This window comes from Pteronotus mesoamericanus, unplaced genomic scaffold, assembly GCF_021234165.1.
Source record: "Pteronotus mesoamericanus isolate MK-2021 breed Mesoamerican mustached bat unplaced genomic scaffold, CSHL_Meso_final contig_557, whole genome shotgun sequence".
In the NCBI taxonomy this organism is placed as follows: Eukaryota; Metazoa; Chordata; class Mammalia; order Chiroptera; family Mormoopidae; genus Pteronotus; species Pteronotus mesoamericanus.
The window spans coordinates 3,939,780-3,952,275 of NW_026555200.1; the positions used below are offsets into that span (position 1 = coordinate 3,939,780).

The 12,496-nt window shown below is 60.3% G+C and overlaps 1 protein-coding gene across 1 annotated transcript in view; it reads right to left on the minus strand.

The window, feature by feature from the left end:
- The window catches only part of TNFRSF1B (TNF receptor superfamily member 1B), a 34,781-nt gene extending 25,617 nt beyond the window's left edge, over nucleotides 1-9,164 (minus strand). Inside the window, exon 1 of the mRNA XM_054579730.1 lies at nucleotides 8,996-9,164. Coding sequence (XP_054435705.1) covers nucleotides 8,996-9,073 — 78 coding nt within the window. The 5' untranslated portion in view covers nucleotides 9,074-9,164. The remainder of the gene's footprint in view (nucleotides 1-8,995) is intronic.
- Between the last annotated feature and the right edge of the window lie 3,332 nt (nucleotides 9,165-12,496).

Here is a 12,496-nt window from a genome sequence, read left to right on the forward strand (position 1 = left end):
AGTGCGGGGAGGCTCAGCGGCAGCTTTCAGAGAAGAGCCCCGCACGGCCACAGCGACCACCACTACATCTGGGTGGTGGCTCAGGAACAGAGCTCGGGCGGTGGCTGGTGTGGCCCAGTGGGTGGAGCGCCAGCCTGCGAACCAAAGGGTCGCTGGCTCAATTCCCAGTCAGGGCCCACGCCTGGGTTGCGGGCCAGGTCCCTGGCTGGGGACGTGCGAGAGGCAACCGCACATTGATGTTTCTCTCGCTCTTTTTCTCCCTAAAAATAAATAAATAAAATCTTAAAAAGAAATATCGGGCAGCATCTGCCTCTGGTGAGCTGAGAGTCAGAGTTAGTTGCTTCGCCTCCGTGCCTCAGCTGCCTCTCCCATAAAATGGGGACAGCGAGGGCACCCCATCGCAGGTGGCTGTGAGGACGACAGAGGACGACAGGAGTGCGTGCAATGCACTGGCCCCTTGCCTGGCACCCACAAAGCACCCCCCCGGACTTCAGTCCTGGCCCTCCATTCACTGCACTCTCCCAGTGTCTCCCAGCCCCAGTGGGAGTGACAGAGGGACTCTTTTGTCCCCACCTTACCACTGAGGAAAGCCAAAGCTCAGCAGAAGCTCGGACATCCCAGGGTGCTGAAAGCAGAGTCGGACAGCTCGCCAGGGGTCCTGCTCCTCTGCCAGTGGGGGCACATCACATCTCACACCAGAGGAGACTGGGCCAGCCCTGCCCAGTCTCACGCCCACCCAGCAGTGACCGCAGTGGCCGAGGCCAGCTTCACCGGATGGCTGACCACAGAGCTCTGGGAACACACAAGGCTGACACTGGTCAGAATCAGGTCCCTTGGCTCAGGCTGGGGAGGCAGGAGGGATGTCAGAGGGGCCTGGATGCAGAACTGGGTGGAGAGGGACACCTCCTCTACCTCCTGAGGGCCTCTGTCCCCACCCGGTGTCTCCGGCCCGGTCCAGAGGCCTCGTCCCTGCTGAAGCCTTGGCCCTTCCTTCCTATTCTGCTGCTACTCCCTCAGTCCATAGCTCTTGCCTAAACTATTGCAATAGTCTCTCCTTGTCACTGAGGCCAGAGTGCACTTCCTAATACACTCTCTGTTTTGGTCACTCCCCTGCTCAAAAACCATCAGTGGTTCCCCATTGCCTCAACTCCTGAGAGGGAGTGAGTGTGGTGGCCGAAAGCATGTACTTGGGGGGCAGGAGGGGTGCCTGGCTTCGAATCCAGATGCCCCGGCAGGTGCATCAGAGTCTTTTTTGTTGTCTTTTGGTTTTGCTTTGTCTTGTTTTGTCTTGTTTTGTTTTGTTTTGTTTTTAATAAATGTGGTTAATTAACCTCAGCCTTTTCATCTGTAGAATGGAACCGGTAACAGTCCATACCTCTCGGGGCGGCTGTGAGGATTTGAAGAGATAACACAGGCGCCGTGTTTAGTTTGGCATTCCGAAAATGTTAAATAAATTGAGATCACGGCTTCCATAAAATGGCCCCAAACAGCTTAGCGCCTCACATGCCATCAGCGGCCCCAACAAGCCTTCGGCTCCAGCTAGGACCGTGTAGCCACCCACTGTCCCTGAAGTCCTGCCGCTGTGCTTCCCCCTGGTGCCCACGCGCCCCACCCTGCCCGTCCGCAGCGCTCAGCTTTTGGCAGCAGCCCTGCGTGGTCACCGCGGGAAGAGGGCCAGAAGGAGGGCAGGTTCGGTGGCAGAGTCAGAAAGGGGACCAGACAAGAGGAGGGCAGGGACCAAGGGTCCGGGCCAGGAGGAGAGTGGACCCGCGGGACATGAAGAGGGGGTGGCTGGGAGGACATGGGGGCTCGTGGCATGAGGGCGGGGAGGAGGCTCAATGTTGCTGGGAGGACAGGACAGCAGGAGCAGGGCTGGGAGTGTGTGACCCCAGAGAACCAGGAGATGGGAGCCGCAGGGGACGGGGCGACCAGGGACGGGCTGGACTGCAGCCCCTGCGAGCAGCAGGCGCAAGCCGGGCCATGGGTCAGCGGGAGGAAGGGCACCGGGTGCCAGGATGCTGGCGGGAGTCCCGCTTCCCCGGAGACTCCTTGCCCCGTCCAGACCTGGGCCGCCGAGCAGGGGCCACAGAGAGGCCAGAGCTGCACTCCACCCTCTGCCCGAGGCCGCCAACTCCCCTTCCCGCCTCCCCCTCTGTAACGTTTGGGGCCCAAGGACAATAAAGCGAGGTGGACGAGGTCCTTGCTGATCTATCTCCAGCTAGGGCAGCCAAGATCCAGAGAGAAGGAAGGTGGCCAAGCCAAGGTGGGGCCTCAGACCCCTGGCTCCCTGTGGCAGCCCTGTGGCATCTCTCAATGTGACAAGCAGTCGAGAAGGCCTCCCACAGGTGGGCAGGAAGACGCCCTGCCCGCCTGCCCCCAAACCCCTTCCCGCTCGCTCTCGCCCGCGGGCCCACTCAATTCCCTGAACCCGTGGCCACATCAGCCATACCCACTGCAGGCCGGGCTCAACCTGAAACAGACGGGTGGACCACTGTCCGGGTGGCAGAGCAAAACAAACAAAACCCCCTGGGGATTTCTGCCCTGACCCCGGTCAGAGCGCTGGGGCCCACTCAGCTCCGGGCTGCGAGGCCAGGGCAGAAGACGGGACAGAATGCTGGCCTCCTGAGGGCCCAGCGCCCCAAAAGGGACGCATCCCGTGGCCCCTCCAAGTGATTCCACGCTGCCGATTTCCCGCCTGTGCCTGCTTGTGTCTGCTGCCAAAAGCCCGAGGGCAGTGGGCCTGCCTGGGGCTGGGCACGCAGACTCCGCATCCTCCCGCCTGACAGTGGACACCGGGCGTGATCGAGCGGCTCACGGGCCTGCGGGTGTTAGTCATGGCTCAGCAGCCTAGCGGTCACACACCTCCACAGGTGCCCCCGAGACGGAGCCTGCTCCATCACCTTCTCCGCCGCCAAGACCACACGGGGGCTGAGAGGTAGGGCTGTGGGCATCAGTCCACAGGAAGGCAGGAGACCAGAGCTGAACCCTAGGCCCCCTGGACAGCTGCCCCCTCCCCCACTGGGCTCCTCCCAGCACGACTGACACTCAGCGCAGAAGGAAAGCAATTTTTCCAGACCCTGTCAGTAAACAGACACTTCCTCCTCCTGGCCAGGCAGCCAAACCACAGCGTCGTCACCAGCACCTGTGACCTCACAGTGCGCCGCGGTGGAAAATGACTGTGGGCCCCGGGTGGCTGAGCCCGGCGCCTCAGAGTCCCAGCCTGGCAGTCAATGCTTGGCAGAAGGGGACAAGTGCCCAGAGCCCTGGGCTGTGAGGGAGGCCTGCAGGGCTCAGAGCGGGGCTGGGCTGTGTGCCCATCACCCGTGACAAAGGGCTCCTTTGAGGAAACGCTGGGCCCCCTACTCAAGGCTTCCTTGAACCTGTGCGTTCCAGACAGCAGGCCCCGCAGCGGGTGTCCACAGTCGCGGGTCCCAAAGGGCCTGGCTGCTGAACTTTAAAAGGTGCCAACGGGACCCTGTTCTGCTTGAGGGCTCTGCATCCTGTCTTGGATGCAAGCTGACAGGCAGCCAGGATTTCCTGATGCCACGGGGGCCTGAATCCGAGAAATCATCCAAGGAATTCCAGCTGAAGCAAGCGGGGTTGAGGTCGGCAGGGAGATAGGCTGGGAAGCACAGAAATGAAGCGGGGGGGGGGGGCTCGGGGGGGGCTGGGCTCTCCTTCTTGGGAAACTTTTCAGGTTCCCTCAGCCCCTCCCAGCATGGCCTCTGTCAGGCTCATGCCAAGCAGGCAGCCCCCCACCCCAACATTCGAGGAGAGTATTGGGATCAGGGCTGCTGGGATTTACAGATAGGGAAGCTCAAGGTCACATGGCAAGCCAGTGACAGGGCTTGGATGGGGACTCTGGTCTCCTGATTTCCTCTGAGCCCTGCTGTCCTGGAAGTCACTTGGAGGCTGCGGGGGAGACAGCATGACCTCAGAACGCTCCACAGGGCTTCCCCTCCTCGGGGTTACAAGTAAACAGAAGCTTCAGGACCACAGAAGTCAGAGATGGAAGGGATTTCATAGGGAGCCTGCAGTCAGCCCTGCCCACCTTGCAGGCGGGAACACGGGCCTCCTGCAGCCCCTCGCTCATCCTCCTGTGACATGGCACCTGTCGCTCACTGAAGGGAGGGGAGACAGGTGGGGCAGTGATTTCCTGGCCCCACAGCCTTTGCCCTGCGGTCGGGTCCTGAGGCCAGGCCTCTGGGCAGGCGGGATGAGGCCCAGCAAGGGGGCAGCCGGGCAGGAAGCACAGCAAGGCCGGGGCAGCTGTTCTCAGGGATGCTGGGCAGGGGCTCCGGGCAAGCAGAGGCCTGCCACCCGCACGCCATGGCCCCAGGGCTCAGAGAGAGACTCGGGTTCCACAGAGGCCCCTGCCTTGGCCTGGGCCCCAGCCCAGGACCCAGAGTCAGGCTGAGCTGGCAGAGCCACGGAGGCTCCAAGGGCCGCCCGTGGGCGGCCCAACCACTGAAGTGCTTTTCATCCTGACAACCAACCGGTGAGGGGGGGACATCAGTGAAATGGGAACACAAAGGCCCCCAGACACGGAAAGACTTGGTAAGACTTGCTAAGGTCACCCAGGCAGTGACAGCAAAGCAAGGATTTGTGCTGAGGTCTGTCTGATTCTGAGGCCACGCCCTTCTCCTAAGTCATCAGCACCACTTCCCCGTGGCTGGCAGAGTGTCCAGAGACGGAGGCCACAGCATCCCCACTTTGTTCCTGTCTCCCAGGAACCCATCTCCCTATCCCGGGCCCCAACTTCCTTCCCTCCCTGTCTGCTGCGGGGCAAGTCACACGCCTCCCGGGGCCCTGAGTCACTGCAGCAGGCGGCCCCGTCACGAGCCTGGGAGGGGTGTGAGCACTTGGGGGAGAGCACCCCTCGCCTCTGCACCCTCAGTGCAGCAGAGAGACGAGCCCAGGACACCTGCCCAGGGAGAGGAAGCCCGGTTCTGCCACCACTGGCTTTTCAAACTCCCCGATCTCATCTATAAAACAGGGTCACTGTAAAGATCAGATGAATATTCTCGGACATTTATTCAATATCTTGCGTCCCTACCACATGCCAGGTTCTGTCCTAGGCCAGCGCTTCTCAGCCAGGCGCACTCATCCGCTTTCCGCCAGAGGACATTTAGCAGTATCTGGAGAAATTTTTAATTGTCGCAACTGAAGGGGCAGTACTCCTGGCATGTGGTGGGTATAGGGCTTAACATCCTGTGACACACAGGACAGTCCCCACAACAACCCCCCAACTGTCAAGAGCGCCGCGAATGAGAAACCCTGTGCTAGGCTACGGCTCAAGAGCAGTGGACAAGTCCCTGCCCTCGCCACATGGGCATCCTCCGGGGAAGACACACGAAAAATAGGCTGGGTCATGAGGGTTATTTAGGAAAACAAAGCAGGTCAGGGAGCGAGCATGCCTAGTGGGGGCTTTCATAGGCAGGGTGGTCAGAGAGGGCCTCTCTGGGAAGTCATTTCAGCTGAAGGAAGTGAGGGAATAAGGCCAGGAGAGGCCAGCAGGAGGAACACGCAAGGCAACGGGGAAAGCAAGTGCAAAGGCCCTGAGGCAGGGGAGGGGAGGGCATGTCTGAGGAACAGAAAAGCAGCCAGCACAGCATAAAACAGAGAACTAAGTTGATGTGTGGAGTTCAATGCAACGCACACATGTGCATACTTACATACGTACTCACTCACACACACGCCCTCCCCACAGTTGGCATCAACTTCCTTTCATCCCCACAACCGTCCTGGCCACTCGTCCAGGAAGCATCGAATGGTCAGGGTCATAACCTGCCTCCCAGCCCTGGGGGGACAGCCCTCCGGGAGCCGCTAGGCCAGGCCCCACGGTGACAGTGAAGGCCGCCCTCAGACACTGAAATGCAGACACCTCATCTGCTCCAACGCCTTTCACACCCACCTGGCCCTGTGAGGAAAACCAAGTGGAAAATAGCCCCGCGTCCACAGGTGGAAAGACAGAGGCTCACTAACGCGGCCCAGGTGACAGGCGGTTAAGAGCAGGGCCCAGGTCTGTGACCATTGACAGTGTGGCTCCTGGAAGGCCGGAGCTGGGCCGTGGTCGCCGAGGGGTCCCTAGGGCCCAGCACTGGCCAACTGGCCACCGCCCTCAGAAGGAGCACCTGGCCACTGGGCCACCTTCTCGTCAGCACACGGGTGCCCCTCGAGGCTGTCAGGGAGGGGGCAAAGGGATGTCGCGCAACAGCAGACATCCTGGCTCACCCACCTCCACTCCAATGGCCAGTGCCCCCAGGCCAGCCTGGGAGCCCCCAACCTCTCCCCAAACCTGAGCTGGGCACTGCGGGGGCAAACAGCAGCCCCTCAATTCAAGACGTCCAGGGGAAGGTACGTCAGACCCAGCAGGCAGAGATCCCCTCAGCCCCGCCCCAGCAACGGCAAAAAGCCAGGCTGCACAGCCCTGCCCGGTCCTGTCACGGGGCGCCAAGCACTCACCTATCCCGCCAGGCTTACAGGCAAGTAATTGTCCAATGAATGCAGGACTACATGAATGAACAATCCATTCCATTCCAGCCAACAAATACAGCAAATACAACAAATACAAATAAAGGAGGCCAAAGCCCTGGTGACCAGTCCCTGCCAGCTCGGGTCGCCTTGGGCTCTTCCTGTAACTCGGTCTAGTGACCGGTAAGATGACTCAGCACCCACTGCGCTGAGGGACCTGGCTGAGGGCAGGAGCCGGGATGCGGACATGCAGGGTGGGAAGGCACGGGCAAAAGGCTTTTGAACCAGGCGGACCTGTGTTCACATCCCACACACCCCGTGACCCCTGGCTCTGCAATCCTGGGAAATGTCGTAACCCTTCTGGACCTGTTCCCACATCTCAACATGGGAGTAGCACCATCCACCTTTTAGGAACTGCTGAAGGAAAGGCTCCAGTGAGATTCTGCAGGAAATTCTAGCGCCGTGCCTGGCCCTTCGTAGATGTTCAAAAAACGGGAGCTCCTGTGCTGGTGATAATGAGGAAGAGGATGACCCCACAGTCCCCACAGTTCCTGCCTTCAAGGAACTTTCTTTGAGGTGGGGAAGATGCGACTAGATCCAAAAGCAGAATGGAGTTTGTCCTCAAGAGGGACAAGGGCTCTGAGAGTTCAAAGGGGAAATGATCCAATCCAACAGGGAGACTAGACAAAGGCCTTCCTGCAGAGGGTGGCATTTGCAAAACGCCCTGGAAGATGGAGCAAGGTGTGTACCACAGAGAGGGGACAGCACGAGGCACGCATGTGTCACAGGGCGTGAGGTGCGGATGCAGAGAAGTGGCGGCAAGAACGTGGACACCTCACTCACTCCGGCCTGGGACACCCAGGGGAGTTTCTGCCTCGGCCGCTGGGGCCATGCGAGGCTTCTCAGGCAGGGAGACAGGTGCTCCAACTTGAGCAGGGCCGCCCCCGCGATGCCAGCCAGGAGGGTCAATGGGAGAAGGCGCAGCGGGGCCAAGAGATCAGCTAGGAGGCTGTGGAGGTGACCTCAGGAGGAGGGGACCCGAGATGACACAGGAGTTGGTCAAGAGGGGAGGGAAGTGAGAGGCGCAAGGGAAACCCCTCAAACAACTGCAGAACCCCGCCCCCCAGGGCTCACATGCCACGGGAGCAGGACGCAGGAGGACAGGGGGCCCGGGGTCAGGCCAGCCCTGCAGCCTTCAGCGCCCACACTCAGACCTCAGAGCCGGGACTCTCCTGGCTGGAAGGCCACCGCTGTTCCCAGGACAACCTCGGCAGCAGGCCCCCAGCATCCCCCCTGGCACCTGCTGTGTGTGAGTCAATTCAGAGCATCCATCCCCTGCCCTCAAGAATTGGACTTTTTGGACCAATGTCACCCCCGATAAATTCAATCAATCAATAAATATATAAATATACACCAAAAAACAAACTGGACTCCACAGCTGTCTTTAGCCTTAGCCAGTGAGTCACCAAACATCAACACATGAGCCAGTGCCACCACCCCCAGCTTCCTCCCAGTCAGATGTCCAGAAGGTTCAGCACATACCAAACGCCCACCTCCCCCCCAACCAATGGGGGAAAATGAGGAGGTGACCCTCGCAAGGAAGAGCACCCCCTGCCCTTCCATGAAATACAAGGAGGTCTCTGAGCCCCAGTTTTCCCTCTCTGTAAAATGGGGTCCCTCTACCTTCCCAGACCACGGAGACAGCGGAAGAAGGCAGGGGGCAAGCCACTCCTCTACCTTGCTAGTGGGGCGGGTGCAGCGAGAGTAAACAGCTCTGGGCTTCTGCTCCCGCCACGCTCCCGGAGGCCCTGGGACACCGCATCTGCCCTGTTCGCCACCGCGAAGCCCGCCCGTCCTTGCCTCGGCTGCTCCCAGAGCTCAAGTACAGGCCCTCCGGGGAGGTCAGCCCAGGGAGACCGGAGGACGCTTGTCTCCTCCTCATGACCCTGGCGCCCACACGGGAGGCTCGGAAACGGCCGCTGGGCACACCGGGTGGCTCCTGGGGAAGGGGTCTGGCCATGGGAGACAGCCAGCCCACAGTCCGTTGTGCCCTTATTTGGCGTTTAGTGTACACCTGGCAGCCCTTATATTTCTAAGAAAGAGGAAAACCGTAACCCAGAGGAGGGGAAGTCATCCGAAGAGGGTGCCGGGCATCCGCAGTGGGGGCAGCACCCCAGTCCCCACGGGGAGGAAAGCTTGGTCGTGGCAGCCGCAGGGTAGCGAAGTTGGGATCATCAAACGCCCTGTCCTGTACGGGCACAGGGACCCGGCTGCGCCCCTGTACCCCACCCCGACCACCACCCCTCCTTCGGGCATATGTGCCAAACCGAGGTCCCCAGCGGGTCTCCAGCGGCGCGCAGACCATGTCTGGCCCAGCAGGGTACGCAGCTCCTCGGTCGCCCCGAGCTCCGCACCCCTATCCCGGCGCCCCGGAAGCGCGCGGCCGGGGGCTACCGGGGTGGGCGCCAGCCCGGGTGGGCCGAAGGGGCGGGCGCTCCCGTGGGCCACGCGAGGCACCCACCTGGGCGGGCACGGCGTGTCCCGCGGCCCAGAGCTGCAGTCCGACGGCCAGCACGGCCCAAGGGGCGGCGGGAGCCATGGGGACGGTGCGGCGGGAGGGATCCGGCCGGCTCTGGCCCTCGCTCCCCTGCGCCTTCCCTCTGTTCGGCAGCGCTCCCGCGCCTCCAACTGAAAGCGAAAGACTGCGCGCCGAGGCAGAAGAGGTAAGGGGCGGGGCGGGGGCGGGGGCGGGGCGGGGCCCCGAAGGCCCTCCTCCTCCTCCTTTCCCCCCTCTCCCCTCCCCTCCCTCTTCTTATTCCTCTCACGCCTCGCCCCGCGCCCCCCAACAGCCGGCTGCCCCGCAGACTCCCAGATCCCAACTCTTATCCCCGCAGGGCAGAGCCTGGGCCCCCTCCGCCAACCCGCAGCTTCATCGCTACCTCCAGGGTCGGCCACTCTCAGCCCTCAGTGACCCCTCAAACTCCCTCTGATGCCCGGCTCACCGAGCGCCCCCTTCCCAGTGTGGGGGCAATAGACCACACTGGGGACAGGCTCCCACCACATTTGTGGCTGCCTGGAGCTGTGCCTCTTGACCTGTGGCGCTAATTTGGAAAAGCATCCCACCAAGCAGACACTGGTGTGAGGAGGACCACAGCTGCTCTAGATCGTTCACTCATTCGGACTCTAGACAGACAGACCACCTGGGTCTGAATCTTTGCACTAACCTCGCAGAGTTACTGCAAAGATTAAAAGATACACGTAATACAGCATATCTTACGTATGCAGGTATACTGACAAAGTACAGATGTAGTTTATTAATCTCTGTATACATATTAGCTGTTATTGCTGTTACTCATCTTTTCATCTATCCTTACACATTCTTCGAGCCCTTCTCAGGGAGCCAGACCCTGCCCTAACTTCCTTCCTTGAGTCCCCTGTCCAGGTGGCTGACAAGTAAAAAGAGGCTGGGACAGAAGCCTTCTAGGAAGTTCCGGGGGACCACAGGAGGTTGGCCCAGGCCAAGGGCCGTGAGGGCTGGCTCCCCTGGAGTTTTCATTGTGACCGGGCACCCACAGTAGCTGCCATCTGCTCCCCCTCACCTTGAGTGCCATTTCTGATGCCAAGGCCAGTCCTGTGTGACCAGAACATATTCCCCAGCCCTGGAAGTCCCTGTGCCCAGCACACAGGACATTTCTGAGGAGTGGGATGGGCAGGGTGGCAGGAGGTGACTCTGTTTCCTTGTTCCCTCCCTGCAGGCTGCCCCAAAAGATCCAGGGATGCCTGCTCTGGGCCACCACCTCCTGTAATGGAGACGGTAAAGATGCTGCTTCTAGGCGCTGAGTGAGAAACTGGGAAGTGACTATAGGCAGATGGAAAATCCCACCTCCTGACCAGGAGGCTTGGAAATCACCTGGTTCCCACACAGTGGTGAGAAGAGATGGGCCTCGCTGAGAGTGTGGTCAGCAGAGGCCACAGCCTTAACTTCTCAGCACCCGTCTCAGAAACTCACGTGACGATTCCTTCTGACTCCTGCAGGTCTCACCTGGAAGGAGTTTGGAGGCCTCCCTGCTTCACAGGAGAGACCCAAAGGCCAAGGAGAGGGGTGTCACCTGGTGGAAGCGGGAGCAGATGGTCCTTCATGGATGTCCCTGTACACACCTCAAGCCCAGTGGGTTCCACTGACTCATCCCCCCCAGTGGCAGCTCGGCCCCTCCCCTGGGTACCCTGTCTCACTCCAGCCCTGGTGCCTCAGACCCTGACGGCCAAAGGCTCTAACTCTTGTCGCACACCTTTGTGGAGCGCTGGCTGTGTGCCCGCCCTGGTGTGCTGGGCACTCAGTAGTGCACAGAGCAGACAAGAATCTCCCATCGGTCTTGGGGGCCCTGAACTCCCATGATTATCAAGCTCCAGAGTGGTCCCTTGCAGCTTCTCCTGCTTGGCCCCAATAAAGGGAGGCAGCCCCACCCCCTTCGCCAAGACAGCGCTCTCAGCACCGTGGTGACTCCTGCCCCCAAATCCTCTCCCTTGGGTTTTCCAAACCCAACATCTTGTTTAGGCTTGGGGTGGGGGGACGACAAATTTTGCGCAAACCATCTGACGTTGAGTCACTTAGCGTGACCTGCACAGGTGGCCCAGGGCTCGCTCTCTAAGACAGGGTTTGATCTTGGCACCCACCATGTGGTACCTGCCCTTAGAGAACCCGGTGAAGCTCAGTGATGGCACAGGAGGTCCCTTTGACACGCTGCCCCCCTCCTCCTGCCTCACAGCCCAGTCTGGGCTTCGACCTTGGCCATTTCTCCCTGGTGATGCTCCATCGGCCTCCCAACTGGTCCTCTGGACTTTAGGCTCCGTCGTTCCAGTCTGTGCTCCCTAGTGTGGTCAGGGCCAGCTCTCAAAAGCAAGAAGCGGTCATGTCATTCTCCCCTGCCTAGTAGTTCTCAGCTGAGGGGTGACTTTGCCACCCTCCCCCAAGGGACATTTGGCGATGTCTGGAGACATTTGGGGCAGGGGTAGATGCTACTGGCATCGTGTGCATAGAGACTAGGGATGCTGCTAAATGTCCTACAATGCACAGGACCGCTCCCAAAACTAAGTATCCAGCCCAAAACGTTGAGAGATGTTGAGAAACCAGGTCCTAGTGCATGGCTCACCACAGCCTTCAGAACAGAGTTCAGCCTCTGCAGCGCGATGCTGAAGGCCTTTGCGTCCCGGCCCAGCCTGCCTGCCAGGCAGACCTCCCCCCGCCCCCCCTCTAACGCCCTAAGGAACCCCAAGTGCCCATATCCATGCCTCATCCACACAGGTTCCTATGCCAGGAGTGTCTTTCCCTCGTGTTTGCTTGGTGATCACCTCTTCGTCCTTCAGATCGAAGCCCCATTCTCTCTGCTCTGAAACTTTCTCTTAACCACACCCCACCAACCCAGGCGGGGGCTGGGACTTCAGCAGACTGTCAGCCTAACACTCACCTCAGTCTGGTTAGCTGCTCAGATGTCCCTCTCCCCTCTGAGTAATTACAATACCAGCAGTCAGCAGACTTGCAGAAGCTGTGCTGGCGCAGGAGGGTCAAGCTTCATCATGAGCCCACATGGCCAGGAAAAGGCTCAGCGATTCACACGAGGCTGGCTGCTCTCAAGCCTCAGCCAAGCTGCCTCTCACGCTGCAGGGCTGTGTGGCCCCTGAGGGCAGTGGGACGCAGTCACGGCCCCTCTACTTCCCTGGGGACTAGGGCGCAACAAAGTTGAAGTGTGTGAGCACTTCGTGCAGGACTAGTGTGTGCAGGAGGCCATAAAGGGGTGAGTGAATGAGCGAGTGAACGAATGAATGAATGAGTGAACAAGTGAGCGAGTGAAAGAGTGGATGTCAGGGTCAAGGCACAGGCCCCACCCATTCAACCTTGTCTCCCAGACCCCACATGTCCTAGATCCCAGCCCCACAGCACAGGAAATGCCCACTTGCTCCTCAGTAATGGATAACGAGCAGGCTTCCAGCAGACAGGACCATGGTCTTCTGGTCGCCAGCTCAG